This window comes from Neofelis nebulosa, chromosome 3 (assembly GCF_028018385.1).
Source record: "Neofelis nebulosa isolate mNeoNeb1 chromosome 3, mNeoNeb1.pri, whole genome shotgun sequence".
Taxonomy (NCBI): domain Eukaryota; kingdom Metazoa; phylum Chordata; class Mammalia; order Carnivora; family Felidae; genus Neofelis; species Neofelis nebulosa.
Window position 1 is genome coordinate 29,717,836 of NC_080784.1, and position 14,901 is coordinate 29,732,736.

Genomic DNA, 14,901 nt, shown 5'->3' on the forward strand with positions numbered 1-14,901 from the left:
TTGTTTTTCTTCTTATAGAATGTCCAACATTCCAGCTTGTTTTCTGGGATCAGCACAGTCAAAAAATGTTCTAGAGGATATTAAATTGTGAGTAACTTATATGATTTCTGATTAGGTGGTTGTGTCTATGATATGTGAGAGAATTTTGTACACAAAAGATTTTTATTTAATTCATGGACAAAATGTTCCTGATTAAAAAATGTACTTTGTTTTTTATAGCACATTTACAGAACTGATAATTAAAAAAATTTTTAAGACTTAAAAGAAATCTATTATTTTTAGTTCTTGGACTGTGAATTTAGCATTGTAGTCTTAGAATTGTAAAATTTTGGTTTTGAAAGTAGAAGTAGGAGAGTATGTATCTAGTTTTGTCTCATTTTTACAGACAAAGTTGAGGCCCAGAGCGAGTAATTTGCCTGAAGTCACTCAACGAATTCATGGCTGAGCATGGACTGGATTCTAAATCTCTTGCCCCACCAGTCCTATCATAGCATAATTTCTAACAAGGATAAAATCTCACATACACACAAAAATATGGGGCGCCTGGGTGGCTCAGTCAGTTGGGCGTCCGACTTCGGCTCAGGTCACGATCTCACGGTCTGTGAGTTCGAGCCCCGCATCGGGCTCTGTGCTGACAGCTCAGAGCCTGGAGCCCGTTTCGGATTCTGTGTCTCCCTCTCTCTCTGCCCCTCCCTGCTCATGCTCTGTCTCTCTCTGTCTCAAAAATAAATAAAAACATTAAAAAAAAAAAAATATGTGTGTGTATGTATATTAACAATGTATATATCTTATTAATATACACACGTATACACATGTATTTACTGAGTTTTGATAAATGCATACAAATGTATAACCCAAACCCCCATCAAGATATAGAATGTTACCGTCACTCCAGAAAGGTCCTTCACGTCTCTTCCTATTCCATCTGTCGTTCTATCTCCATTCTAAAACGAACCACTAATTTTTTTCTACCATACTTTTGTCTGTTCTAGAACTTCATATAAATGGATTCATACAATAAAAACTTTTGTGTAAGATTTCTTTCATTCAGCAAAATGTTTTGAGAATCCTTCCTGTTGTTGCACGTATCCATAATTTTTTTGATATATCAGAATGAAACGTCATCGTATGAAAAGACCACAGTTTGTTTTTTCATTTCCTCAGCAGTAGATGCCTAAGCTGTTTGTAGTTCAGGGCTACTACTAATAAAGCTTCTGTGAACATTCCTATAAAATCTTTTTTAGAACATACGTTTTCTTTCTTTTAAACATTTTAAATTACCTTTATTGAGGTATAATTGCAATACAATAATTTTTACATACTTAAAATGTGTAATTTGATGAGTTTGACGTATAAATACCGACCAAACCATCACTGCAATCCAGATGCTGACCCTTTATCCATCATCCTCAGTGTTTACTTACACCCTTTGTAATGCATTCCTTTCACTTATTCCTACCTTGTCTACCCCACTCACCAGGTAACTACTGATCTACTTTCTGCCACTCTAGATTAGCTTATGTCTTCTAAAATTGCACATGAGCAGAACCAGTCATACAATATGTGCTCTTGTTTTGTCTGGTTTAAATCACACAGCATAATTACTTTGAGATTCATCTATGCTGTTACATGTATCAATAGTTCGTTCCTGTTTTATTGCTAACTAGATTACGTCATAAGGGTATTGTCATAATTTGTTTCATCTGTTCAACTGTTGATAGACATGGCATTGTTTCCAGTTTGGGGCTGTTACAGATAAAGCTGCTCTGAACATTTGTATGCAAGTCTTTGTATGGACATATGTTTTCATTTATGTGTTTATTGGTATGTGTTCATATGTGTTGATTGGTATAAACCAAGGAGTGGAATCACTGGATCATGTCGTGAATATATATTTAACTTTTTTTTCTGATTGAGATAAATTTACATAATAGTCATCATTTTAACCATTTTATACAGTTCAGTGGCTTTTAGTACATCACAATGTTTTACAACCATCTAACCGTCTAATTCCAGAACATTTTCATCACTCCGAAACAACCTCAGTGTCCATTACGCAGTCACTCCCCAGTGTCCCCATCTCCCTCCCCCTTCAACCCCAACACCCTTTCAAACCACTAATCTACTTTCTGTTTCTATGATTTGCCTACTCTGGACATTTCATATAAATGGACTCCTACAGTATGTGGCCTTTTGTGTCTGGCTTCTTTCACTTAGCATTAGTTGTCAGTATTTTATTTCTTTTTATGGATGAATAATATTCCATTGTACAGACATAACATGCTTTGTTTAACCATTCATTAATGGTGGACATTTAGGTTGTTTCCACTTCTGGCTGTTATGAATAATTGTACTACAAACATTTGTGTGTAAGTTTTTATATGAAGATTGTTTTCATGCTTTTGTGTATATGCCTATTAGTGGAATTGCTGGGTCAGGTAATTCTATGTTGACTTTTTAAGAAACTGCCAGACTTTGTTGAGAGTGATTTGTACCATTTTATATTCCCACTAGCAAGGTCTGAGAGTTCTAATCCCTCCTCCTCTCTGCCATTGCTTGGTATGGCCAGTCTTGATTTTAACCATTCTAATAAGATCTCAATGTGTTTTTAATTTGCATTTCTTTAATGACTACTGAATTTGAACATCTTTTCATGTCCTTTTTGGCCATCTGTAGATCTTCTTTTAGAAAGCATCTATTCACATCTTTTGCCCATTCTTTATCGTTGTTTTTTCCCTTACTGAGTTTTGGTAATCATTTATATATTCTGAATACAAATTCTTTATTTGGTATATGCTTTGCCAACATTTCTAGTTTGTGACTTCTTTTGTCATTCTCTGAACTGTTCTTTTGAAGAGGAGCAGTTTTTCATTTTGAAGTCCAGCCTGTCAATTTGTTCTTTTATGGAGTTTGCTTTTGGTGTGGAATCTAAGAAGCCTTTGCCTAACTCAGGATCATGGGGACTTTCTTTTATATTTTCTCCTAAAAGTGTTACAGTTTTAAGTTTTACATTTAGGTCTATAACCCATTTAATGTAAATTTTGTGTATCGTACCAGTTACTGATTACAACTTATTTTCTCTTAAGGATATCCAATTGGTTCCAGCTCTCTTTGTGGAAGATACTATCCTTTCTCTATTGAATTGCCTTTGTACCTTTGTCAAAAACAAAATGACTACATACATGTGGGTCTTTTGCTACAGTCTTTGTTCCATCAATCTGTTTGCCTATCTGGATTGGTGTCTTCATTACTGTAGCTTTGTAATAAGCCTTGAAATCAGGTAGTATAAGTCTTCTGATTTTGTTCTTTTATTTCAAAGTTTTTTGTCTTTTCTAGGTCCTTTGTATTTCCTTAAGTATTTCAGTATATGTGCTGCCAAAGTGAACATTCCATAAGTATTTCAAAATTACCTTTTCAACTCAAATGCCAGTGGAATTTGATTGGATTTACCTTCAGTGTAGATTTGTGTTGAATTAGTTGTCTTTATAATTATCATTACTACATTACATTTAAGAAACTGAGGCACACTGAAGTTAAAATCACTTAGCTTGTAAGAAGTAGAATTGAGATTCAAACCTTGGGCAGGCTGACATCAGAACTTGTTATTTATACTGTTTTCTTGTGTTAATTAGAATATTGAATTAATTTCATGAGATTAAAAGCTTATCTATTTTGTTCCTAGTTGTTTTGTTCCTAATTCCTAATAAAAGCACTATGCCTAGCACACAGTAGATGAAATGTTTTAAAGTCTTTTTATATAGGAAATTAAGTTTTCGTTCTATTTAACTTTATGTCTTCACTTAGTAGAATGAAAAGGAGACTCTATATATTTTAAATGCCCTAGACCTAAACTTTATTACAAACATTGTTTAGTTAGGATTCTGTCTGCCCAGAATAGAAAAAAGTCAAGCTAGCTTAAGCAAATAATGAATTTTATATTAAGGATATAGGAATGTCTCATGGGTCACACTGAACACGAATTAGCCAGCCGTTAGGAAGAGACTTTGAATTGGGTATCAAAAATACAATAAGGCTTTTTTTTATCCATGGCCTCTCTGTGTCTCCTCAATTCTTCTCTCGGAGGAGATAAGCATTTTCTGCTTTTCTAGTCATAAGATAGAGAAGACTGCCCTGCAGCTCCTTTTTTTTCACAAATTACAGGTCTTGTCATTTGCAGAGACTGACTGGTTGTTCTTGGTTGGAACTCCAAATTCTAGGACAGAGACCAGTTGATGTGACATTGATACAGTGCTGAACCCTGGCCCAAGAAGATATATTTAGGCAAGAGAGCAAAATACGTAGGAGAAACTTGGGCACTATGGATTTAATCATGGGGAGGGAGTCGGTGGTAGGATAATGGGTTGTAATTCTCCAAGGAGGATGGTATGTGAGTGGATTGCCAACACATAGAAGGTTTACCACAGGCTTAACTGTTTAACTCAAACACTATTGTTTTGGGGCTAAACTGCTGGAAATCAGGACCTGGCTTCTAATGTCACCTTAATGCTGAGGACTTCCTGAGTACTCTTTGCCACTGTTTATTTTGATGTGTTGAAGTAGAATCAGAGAACTAATACATGTGGATATATACACACACTTGTAATGTTCATTTAGTTTTGAGTGGTATAATGTATTATTTAAAAATTTATCAGGTATTATGGTTTTAAGTTGTAATTCATTGGATGATTGTTTTCTTTATTGTAGTATATTTCCTTTTCTATTTCTTTTTTTGTTTGTTTATTTTTCAGAGGCAAATATCAAATTGTGTATATAACTCCAGAATTCTGTTCAGGTAACTTGAGCCTACTCCAGCAACTTGAGGCTAATATTGGTAAGTGGTATGATAGGATCTTTTTATAAGTGCTTATTTAATGGAGTTATCCTCTAAAGTTAAATATATGAATGGATATTGGATTTCACTTCTGTTAAAGTTTATTTCAAACATTATTTCCTCCAGGAAATCTCTGACTTTGCAACTTGGTGTCTTCCCTGTCTTATTCTAAGTACCTAAAATTCCTTCTGCCATAGAAATTAGGCTCCTGTATTATAATTGCCTGTTTATAGATCTCTTTTCTTCTGCTAGACTATAAACATTTTGGGGGCAAAAATGCCCTAGCGCAGTGCCTGGCACACAGTAGGAATTTAAATGTATTATTAAATAAATGTTGATTTTTAGATTCTGTGAAATTATAATTTCCTTTTTTTCATATTCTGAATCTGAATTAAATCAACATAGTTGTTCTCCACTCTTGTTCATGAGAATCACTTTTCAAACTTGAGAACAATGTAGTATCCTCCAAACCTGAAAATTCTGATTCAACATGCCTGTGGTGGGACCCTGGCCCCTGTGGTTTTTCACGAGTGATTCTGATTTGTAGTCAAGGTTGAAAACCACAGTAACTTTGATTATTTGCCACCAGCGAGTGTGATTTTAAAAAGTTAGATAGTAAGTCAGAGCTTATTTCCTAGAAAATGTAAATACAGAATTAGTCAACAGCTGGTGCCCTATTTTTTTTTTTTTTTTTTTTTTGTACTTTAAAAATTTTTTTTTAATTTTTTTATTTTTTTTAAATTTTTTTTTTTTTTCAACGTTTTTTATTTATTTTGGGGACAGAGAGAGACAGAGCATGAACGGGGGAGGGGCAGAGAGAGAGGGAGACACAGAATCGGAAACAGGCTCCAGGCTCTGAGCCATCAGCCCAGAGCCCGACGCGGGGCTCGAACTCACGGACCGTGAGATCGTGACCTGGCTGAAGTCGGACGCTTAACCGACTGCGCCACCCAGGCGCCCCTGTACTTTAAAAATTTTTGTCTGCTTTTTTTTCCTTCTTGCTGGCTAGAATAAGCTATCCAAGAATTGCAATCATAGCGTAGCTCATCGTGCAAACATTCAGCTCAACTAACCAGTCTTAGTTTTCTATTATTTGGTCTCACTGAATAATTATATATTAAAATAATTCTGGGTAGGTAAATTTTCAACATTGCAACATCTCATTTAATGGTTAGTAGCATATACTTCTAGGAATGCATTTAATAATTTTTGTAACAACTTAATGAAAACAAATTTGTGTCTTTTTAGTATGTATTAAATACCAACAAAAGAATGAGGGCAGAAGTTAACATTTGATTAAATACGTTATCAAAGATATTATCAGTATCGTATCCCTTATTGGCATATTTTTGCCTTTCATGGAAGACAAATTTGGTGTGTCCTCTATTCAGTTGTGTGGAACTCTTAAGGATATTTCACTTCAGATTAAGCCTAAATACCCTAGGTGTAGGAATTTTATTGTTTTCTACCAAAAGCTGGATCTGTGTTCATGGGGAGCTGCATATGTTTTGTTCCATTTCAATATTTGCTTTGTTTCTGTGATGGAGTTAATTAGTTATTAGCTTAAAAATTTGCTTAGATCCTTTGACAACTAGTTCTGATTCTCTATTTTTAATTTTTTGTAATGGATTAAATTATGAACACTGCAGTCATTAGAGCAGAATACTCTGCATAGGATGGATGAAAATGCTCGTTTTGGTTGACTCTCAATGTTGAACAAAAGGGCATAAATTCTTTTTGAAAGATTTTTCTTTGGCTTTTGTTTGCAGGAAATTGTAAAATGCTTGCAAAAGTGAATCTGCTCAGAATTCTGTTTGTACAGTAGTCTGACATTTAGCTAATCAGATTTATGCTTTTTATGTTACATTATTTAAGTAGTATGCATGTGTAACAGAAGCAGCAAACATAATGTTTTATGGAGACTCCTTAAAACCAAACACACTTGTAATTGTCTTTTGACTTTAGAAATAAGGCTTGAGTGACAGATAAGCCAAAATGAAATATGTATAGGACTTGGGCAGACACTTGGACTTGCAAATTTAAAGTAAAAATCGTTGGGGCGCCTGAATGGCTCAGTCAGTCAAGTGTCTGACTCTTGGTTTTGGCTCAGGTCATGATCTCATGGGCTGTGAGTTTGAGCCCCACATCGTGCTCAGCACTGCTGGTGTGGAGCCTGCTTGGGATTCTGTCTCCCTCTCTGTGACCCTCTCCCACTCTCTCTCTCTCTCAAAAATAAATAAATAAACATTAAAAAATATAAAGTTAAAGTTAGCAAAAGCTTGCTAAAACTGATGGTAAGGGACAAAGTTCAGCTCCATGAAGAGATATTTAGTCAAACGTATAATTTTTTTTTTTCAAACCTGTAATTTTAAGGAAGGTTTTAAAAGAGGAGCCATCATGTTTATTTTAACCTATTTCATTTAAAATCTGGGTCATTTAGTTTCTAAAGCCCAAATTAGTGGTAACATTGAATTTTTCCCAGTTACACAGTAGCAGCCAGAGAATTTTGATACTAATCAACCTGTATTCATATTTAGTAGGTTTACTGTTTTGCTTTCTCTTTCATCTCTGTTGTTATTTGGTAATCTCACTGAATTATAATTGTTTATTTGCTGGTCTGTCTCCTCGGGTAGAATCGTGAGCTTCTCAAGGTCACAGAGTACATTTCATTGATCTTTTCCTAGCAGAGTGTTTGGATCAGAGTGGGCATTTAATAACTGTAATAGTTTAGTGTTTTGTTTTGTTTTTTTAATTCGGCTTTTATGCCAGGCTCTGTCTTAGCATTTTAAGTGAATGATCTAATTTAATCTTCAGAGTAAGTAAAAAATGTTAAGTACTATTATTTTCTACCTTTTATTTGTGGGAAATTGACCATCGGAAACTTAAGTAACTTGTTTAAGTTAATACAAATGTTAGTGCTGGAGCCAGGTTCTGCATCCAGGTAGTCTGACTCTAGAACACATATTTGTAATTGCCCTCCTAATGGCAGAAAATGATTAATACTCAAATAAGTATCAAGTGGTGATCATCTCCACTGAAGGACAAAATTATTTTTGTCTTAAGTATTAATTTGGTAATGGAAGGCGAAAGCACTACTGTCATTACTTTGAAACATCTAAAGACATTTTAATGGATGGTTATACAATAAAGCCTGTTCTTTTTTTTTTTTTTTTTTTTTAATTTTTTTTTTCAACGTTTTTTTAAATTTATTTTTGGGACAGAGAGAGACAGAGCATGAACGGGGGAGGGGCAGAGAGAGAGGGAGACACAGAATCGGAAACAGGCTCCAGGCTCCGAGCCATCAGCCCAGAGCCTGACGCGGGGCTCGAACTCACGGACCGCGAGATCGTGACCTGGCTGAAGTCGGACGCTTAACCGACTGCGCCACCCAGGCGCCCCTAATAAAGCCTGTTCTGAAATGTATTAGTACACACTGTTGATTCTGTTTCAATGTGGGTGTGTGGTGGGGGGCAGAGTGGAGGGGTTGCTAGGGAAGGAAAGAACGAATTACCTGCATGGTACATACTGAGATTTAGTTCTTACCATCTTACAATAGAAAATGTGGATGTCATCCTGTCTTCCAATATTGGCATTTCAGAGGAACTCTCTGCAGTATGATATGTGATCAGTCATGGACGATGATGTGCTTCATCTCAGTAGGAATGTGCTCTTTCTGTCTCTTTTGATAGCTAATCGATAAGATAAAATTGAAAGTATTACCAGAGAGAGAGAGAGAAAAAAGCAGCTCTTCTTTTTTAAGACAGTATCATTGCAAGTGGTTCATGAGTGATAGTTTTGAGGACAAAGTAATAGTAAGTAATTCATTTCTTTGAGGAATAATGATGAAAGCTGAAATCTAATAAATAATGTTGTTTGAATCAATGTTTCCTTCTTTTATCCATGTGCCTTTATCCATGTTTCTCCCATCCTCTGTTTCATAATGATTTTTGGTGTTACCTGATGTTGTTTATGCTTATATTTTTATATGAACCAAATACTTTGATTTGAGTTATTTATTTTCCTTTCTGTGATATTTATATATTTGAAGTAAAGGTGATAATTGATTTAGATGAATTTATTGCTTCTTTTTAAACTTTATTTTCCCCATTTTTATATTTTTCACTTTATAGGTATTACACTTATTGCTGTGGATGAGGCTCACTGTATTTCTGAATGGGGACATGATTTCAGGAATTCATTCAGGACTTTGGGCTCCCTAAAGAAAGCACTCCCCACGGTAAACTTGCCAAGTGCGGTGTCTTGAAATGACGTTCTTAACAAAGGAGAGTCCAGGATTGGGGAATTGTTATCAGGCTGAGGGCTTCTCTATGAAGGACAAATGGATGGTGTAAGCAGAGGAAAGATTTAAAAAAATTCTGACTTTGACTTTCTTCTAAGGTTGGCATATAATTTATTGAGGTATACCACAAAGCAGAGATTGGTATACTTTTACTGAAAGAACCAGGTAATAAATATTTTAGGCTTTATGGGCCATGTATGGTCTTTGTCCATATTTTTCTTTTTTTACAACCCTTTAAAAATGAAAAAACTGGGTCACCTGAGTGTCTCAGTAGGTTAAGTGTTTGACTTTTGCTCAGGTCATGATCTCTCAGTTCGTGAGTTCGAGCCCTGCACTGTCATTGCAGAGCCTGTTTGGAATTCTCTCGCTCTTGCTCTCTCTCTCTCTCTCTCTCTCTCTCTCTCTGTCCCTCCTACCCCCTCTCTCGAAACAAATAAATAAAGTTTAAACAGATGTAAAAATTATTTTCTTGTGGGCCATAATAAGGCTATGGGCCATATTTGACCTGTAGAACATAGACACTACTTAAAAAAAAATTTTTTTTAACATGTATTCATTTTTAAGAGATAGAGAGCATGAGTGGGGGAGGGCAGAGAGTGAGGGAGCCACAGAACCTGAAGCAGGTTCCAGGCTCTGAGCTGTCAGCACAGAGCCCAATGCTGGGCTTGAACCCACGAACTGTGAGATCATGAGCTGAGCTGAAGTCAGACGCTTAACCAACTGAGTCACCCAGGTGCCCCGACAGACACTACTTGAGAACATGTTTAGGTCTCCCATGCTGTCTCAATGAGGTGTTATGCAATGTCCTTTTCCTCTAGGATGCTGTGAAAGCATGGTTATCTTTTCTTGCATCATATTGAAAACCTGGAAAATGAACTAAAGAGGTTTTAATAAAGTTTTTAGTATTAGAACTCCACTTCTTCCCTAATTATAAAGAAGAGCAAATTTCTAAATAAGTACATGAATGGCATGTTTTATATGAATGGCTTGAAAACTGAAAGTAATGGCAACAGTTTATTTTTTATATTAAAGAATTATGGATTCACAGGCAGTTGTAAAAAAAATGTACAATGAGGGTCTGTGTACCTTTCACACAATGTCCCCAATGGTAACATCTTGCATAACTGTAGTACAATGTCAAAACTAGTCAGTCTCCACAGTTTATACTTATTTCACTGGTTTTATAAGTACGTGTGTGTGCGTGTGTGTATTGTTCTGTACAATTTTATCCCATATGTAGATTTGTAAAACTATCCCGGCAATCAAGACACAGAACTGCTCCATTAACACAAGCCTCCTGAAGCTGTTCTTTTCCAGCCATCCCCCCCATCCTCCCCCAACCCTAACTTCTGGTGACCACTCATCTGGTCTCCATCTTTATAATTTTATTTTGAGAATGTTCTATAAATGGAATCGTACAGTCTGTCACCTATTTGAATTGCCTTTTTCCACTCAGCATAATTCCCTTGAGATCCACCCAAGTTGGTGTGTAAATCAAAAGTTCCATTTTATTGCTGCATAGTATTCTATTGTGTGGCTGTACCACAGTTAGTTTAACCATTTGCCTGTTGAAGAACTTTTGTGTTGTTTCCAGTTTTTGCATTTTATGAATAGTGCTGCTGTGACATTTGTGTACAACCCAGAAGTCCTTCATTTGGCAAGTATGTAAACAGTGACCATAAGTTTTTATTTCTTTAGGGCAGATGCCCAGGAATGCAGTTGCTGGTCCTATAGTAAGTGCATGTGTAGGGTTTTTTTTTTTTTTTTTTTTTTAATGTTTATTTATTTTTGAGAGAGAGAGCACGAGCAGAGGAGGTGCAGGGAGAGAGGGAGTCACAGAATCCAAAGCAGGTTCCAGGCTCTGAGCTGTCAGCACAGAGCTGGACACACGGCTCGAACTCACGGACCGCAAGATCATGACGTGAGCGGAAGTTGGGCACTCAACCAACTGAGCCACCCAGATGCCCCATATGTAGTTTTTTTAAGGAACTGCCAAACTGTTTTCCAGAGTGGCTTTACCATTTTACATTCCTGCCAGCAGTGTTTGAGTGACTCAGTTTCTCGCCATCCTTGCCAGCATTTGGTGTTAGCCATTTTTTTTTAATGTTCATTTATTTTTGAGAGAGAGAGGGAGAGAGAGAGGGATGGAGTGTTGGAGTGAAATGGAGGAGAGCAGAGAGAGAGGGAGACACAGAATCTGAAGCAGCCTCCAGGCTCCAAGCTGTCAGCCCAGAGCCCAATGCAGGGCTCAAACTCATGAACCACGAGATCATGACCTGAGCCGAAGTTGGACGCTTAACTGACTGAGCCACCCAGTTGCCTCTGTGTTAGCCATTAAATACAGTTTTTTTAAAAATCTCATTTTAGAGAGAGAGAGAGCATGAGCAGGAGAGAGAGGCTGAGGGGGGGGAGAGAGAGAGAATCTTAAGCAGGCACATAACCAGTACAGAGTCCCACCTGGATCTTGATCCCATGACCCTGGGATCATGACCTGAGCTGAAAGCAAGAGTCAGACACTCAACTGGCTGAGACACCCAGGCACCCCATATATGGTTAGCCATTTTGATAAGTGTGGAGGATTAGCCTGTTGTGTTTTTAATTTGCATTTCTTTAATGGCTGATGATGACATCTTATATACTAATTGCCTCTTTTGTGAAATGCCTGATTTAATTGGATTTACCTATTTATTTATTTATGTATTTATTTTTACTATTGAAAGTGTTTTATTGTAGATAGGTATGAATCCTTGGTCAGATACATGGTTTGTAAATATTTTCTTCCAATTTGTAGCTGTTTTTTCATTTTCTTCAAAGTGTTTTTCACATGGCAAACATTTTTAGTTGTGATAAAGTCCAGTTCATCAGTTTTTTCTTGTATTGTGCTCTCCACCTAACCCTAGATCCTGAAGATTTCAAGTCCATGATGCATTTTGAGTTATATTTTGTGTAATGTGTGAGGTTTAGATTGAGGTTCATTTTTTTGCCTGTAGATGTCTATCTAGTTGCTTGAAACCAGTTGTTGAAATGTCTGTCTGTCCCTCTTCTATTGAGCAGCTTGTGACACTTTGTTAAAAATCATTTGGGTATATTTGGATGAATCTATTTCTGGGTTCTCTAGTCTACTGTATTAATTTTGAATGAATAAACAAGGTCGACTTATGTTTAGGTTTGCCACATAGTAGTGAAGCTATCACGTATGTTGTCAGAGTCCAAGATTTAACAGTTGTGTGACTAAACTTAGAAAAACAGAGATTGTAAAAAAGAAAGAAAGAAAGAAAGAAAGAAAGAAAGAAAGAAAGAAAGAAAGAAAGAAAGACCGAGATTGTTTGTTATTCTTTTGGTAGAGTGTAGTTTATTTCCATTGCATATTAATTATGCTTCTAGGTAGCAAAATTTTTTTTTTACGTTTATTTTTGAGAGACAGAATGAGCAGGGGAGGAGCAGAGAGAGAGGGAGACAAGAATCTGAAGCAGGCTCAAGGTTCTGAGCTGTTAGCACAGAGCCCAACATGGGGCTCAAATTCATGAACTGTGAGATCATGACCTGAGCTGAAGTTGTACACTTAATCAACTGAAGCACTCAGGCGCCCCTAGGTAGCAAAATTAAGGGCTTCTTTTTGTTAGCTCTTCTCATAAAAATTTGGTTAGAACAGACATTAAAATAAAATAAAATAAAGTAAAAACAAGAAAAAAACTTGAATGTACCAGTTACAAGTATATACTGAGAGAGAATCAAACTAGACTGAATTGAGCTCCAACTATGGGACTGGCCCTGGGGTCAATGCTTTCGTCTTGGTTAAGCCTCACAACAAGTCAGCAAGATTATTATCTTGATTACCTTCTTGAAACAGTTTTTCACCTGTCACCAAGTTAGCAGATTCTCCTGGTTCTCTTCCTTCCTTCCTGTCTCTTCATACTCTGCTTGTTTCATCTAAGCTCCCTGCACTTTTAACATTGGCCTGCCTGAAACCTTAGTCCTTGGACTTAATTCTCCTCCTTATTTGCACTTACCCACCTAGGTCATTTGATCTAACATACGGCTTTAAATACCATCTATATGTTGACAACTCCCAAATTTATATCCCCCGACTCAGTTAATACCAGCAAGGTGTGAGTGATCCAGTTTCTTTGCCTCCTTGCTAGCATTTGGTATTATCACTATTTTTTATTTTAACCATTTTATAAAATACACACACACACACACACACACACACACACTTATTTAAATGTAACTGCCTACTCAACATCTCTCTACTTAGATACTTAATGACATTTCAAACTTACTCTTGAGAGAGAGAGGTAGAGAGCAAGCATGGGCAGAGAAAGAGAGGGAGACAGAATCCCAAGCAGGTTTCATACTGTCAGCACAGAGCCTGTTGTGGGACTCGAACTCACCAACTGTGAGACTGTGACCTAAGCTGAAACCAAGAGGCAGATACATGACCGACTGACCCACCCATGCACCCCTCCCCCATGTCATTTAATAGCAGCCTATCCTTCTGGTGCTCAGGCCAAAAATTTTCAACTCTTCAAGGTTCCTGGGTGGCTCAGTCAGTTAAACATCCAACTCTTGATTTCTGCTCAGGTCATGATCCATGGTTCCTGAGATACAGCCCCGAATTGGGCTTCTCACTGGCAGTGCAGAGCCTGCTTGGAATTCTCTTCCTCTTTTCCCTCTCTCTCTCTCTCTCTCTCTCTTTCTCTGCCCTTCCCTCACTCTCTCTCAAAATAAATAAACTTAAAATTTTCAACTCTTCCTTTTTTCTCATACTCTACCTCCCCCATGTTGATGTATTTATTTATTTTAAACGTTTTTATTTATTTATTTTTGAGAGGCGGTGGGCCGGAGGGGGGCGGGTGCAGAAAGAGAGAGGGAGAGAGAGGATCCCAAGAGAGAGGATTTGTTCGGACAGAGCTCAACTCGGAGCTTGAACTCATGACCTGAGCTGAAATCAAAAGTCAGGTGCTTAACCCACTGAGCCACTTGGACGCCCCTCCACCCATTTAAACAGTGAGGAAATCTCATGAGATCTTCAGGATATGTACAGAATCTAGTAATTTCTCTCTTGATCTCTGTCACCGCCCTGGTACCAGCCACCATCTCCATCTCCCTGAAGCAGTAGCCTCCTCGTTGGTCTTCCTCCTTCCACTCTTTCCCTCCTTCAGTCTATTAACCCAGCATCTAGAGTGATCCTTTTAGAATGAGTCAGATAGGTTATGTCTTCTGCTGAAAATCCTCTAGCAGTGGACCTTTTCTCTCTAAATAATGACAGAACTCACTACCATGTCTTACGTGGTCTGGTCTTTCATCTTGTCTTTGACTTGATTCTCTACTTGTCTCCTCATTTGCCGCGTCCTGACCACATTCTCTTTGATATTCTTCAACGGAGCATGCTCTCGCGATAGGGCTTTGTTCCCGCTCTTCCCTCTCCCTGAATACTCTTCACCCAGATAATTCACATGGGGTGATCCCTTACTTCTCTCAGGTCTTTGCTGAAATACTACTTTTTCGTTTAGGCCTCCTGGGCCACCATATTAAATTTTTAAATCAATTCCTCCCTCCAACATTTCAATATTCCTCCTATTCCTTTGCTGTTTTTTAAAAGCACTTACCACTGTTTAACTTACTGTGTTACATTTTGTCTATTGTCTGTGAGTCCCCACTAGGATATTCTCTGTGGGGACAGGCTGTTGATAGTCTTGCTCGTATCATCAAGAATAGGACTGGGCACATAGTGGATGCTCCATAAAATACTTAGTTAAATGAATAA

General features: G+C 37.3%; 1 protein-coding gene across 6 annotated transcripts in view; it reads left to right on the forward strand.

Moving 5' to 3' along the window:
- WRN (WRN RecQ like helicase) overlaps positions 1–14,901 on the forward strand; it is a 154,065-nt gene that overhangs the window by 69,977 nt on the left and 69,187 nt on the right. For all 6 annotated transcript variants that reach the window (XM_058720211.1, XM_058720213.1, XM_058720212.1 and 3 more), the window contains 3 exons: positions 19–87; positions 4,749–4,831; positions 8,962–9,068. In XM_058720211.1, coding sequence (XP_058576194.1) covers positions 19–87; positions 4,749–4,831; positions 8,962–9,068 — 259 coding nt within the window. The remainder of the gene's footprint in view (positions 1–18; positions 88–4,748; positions 4,832–8,961; positions 9,069–14,901) is intronic.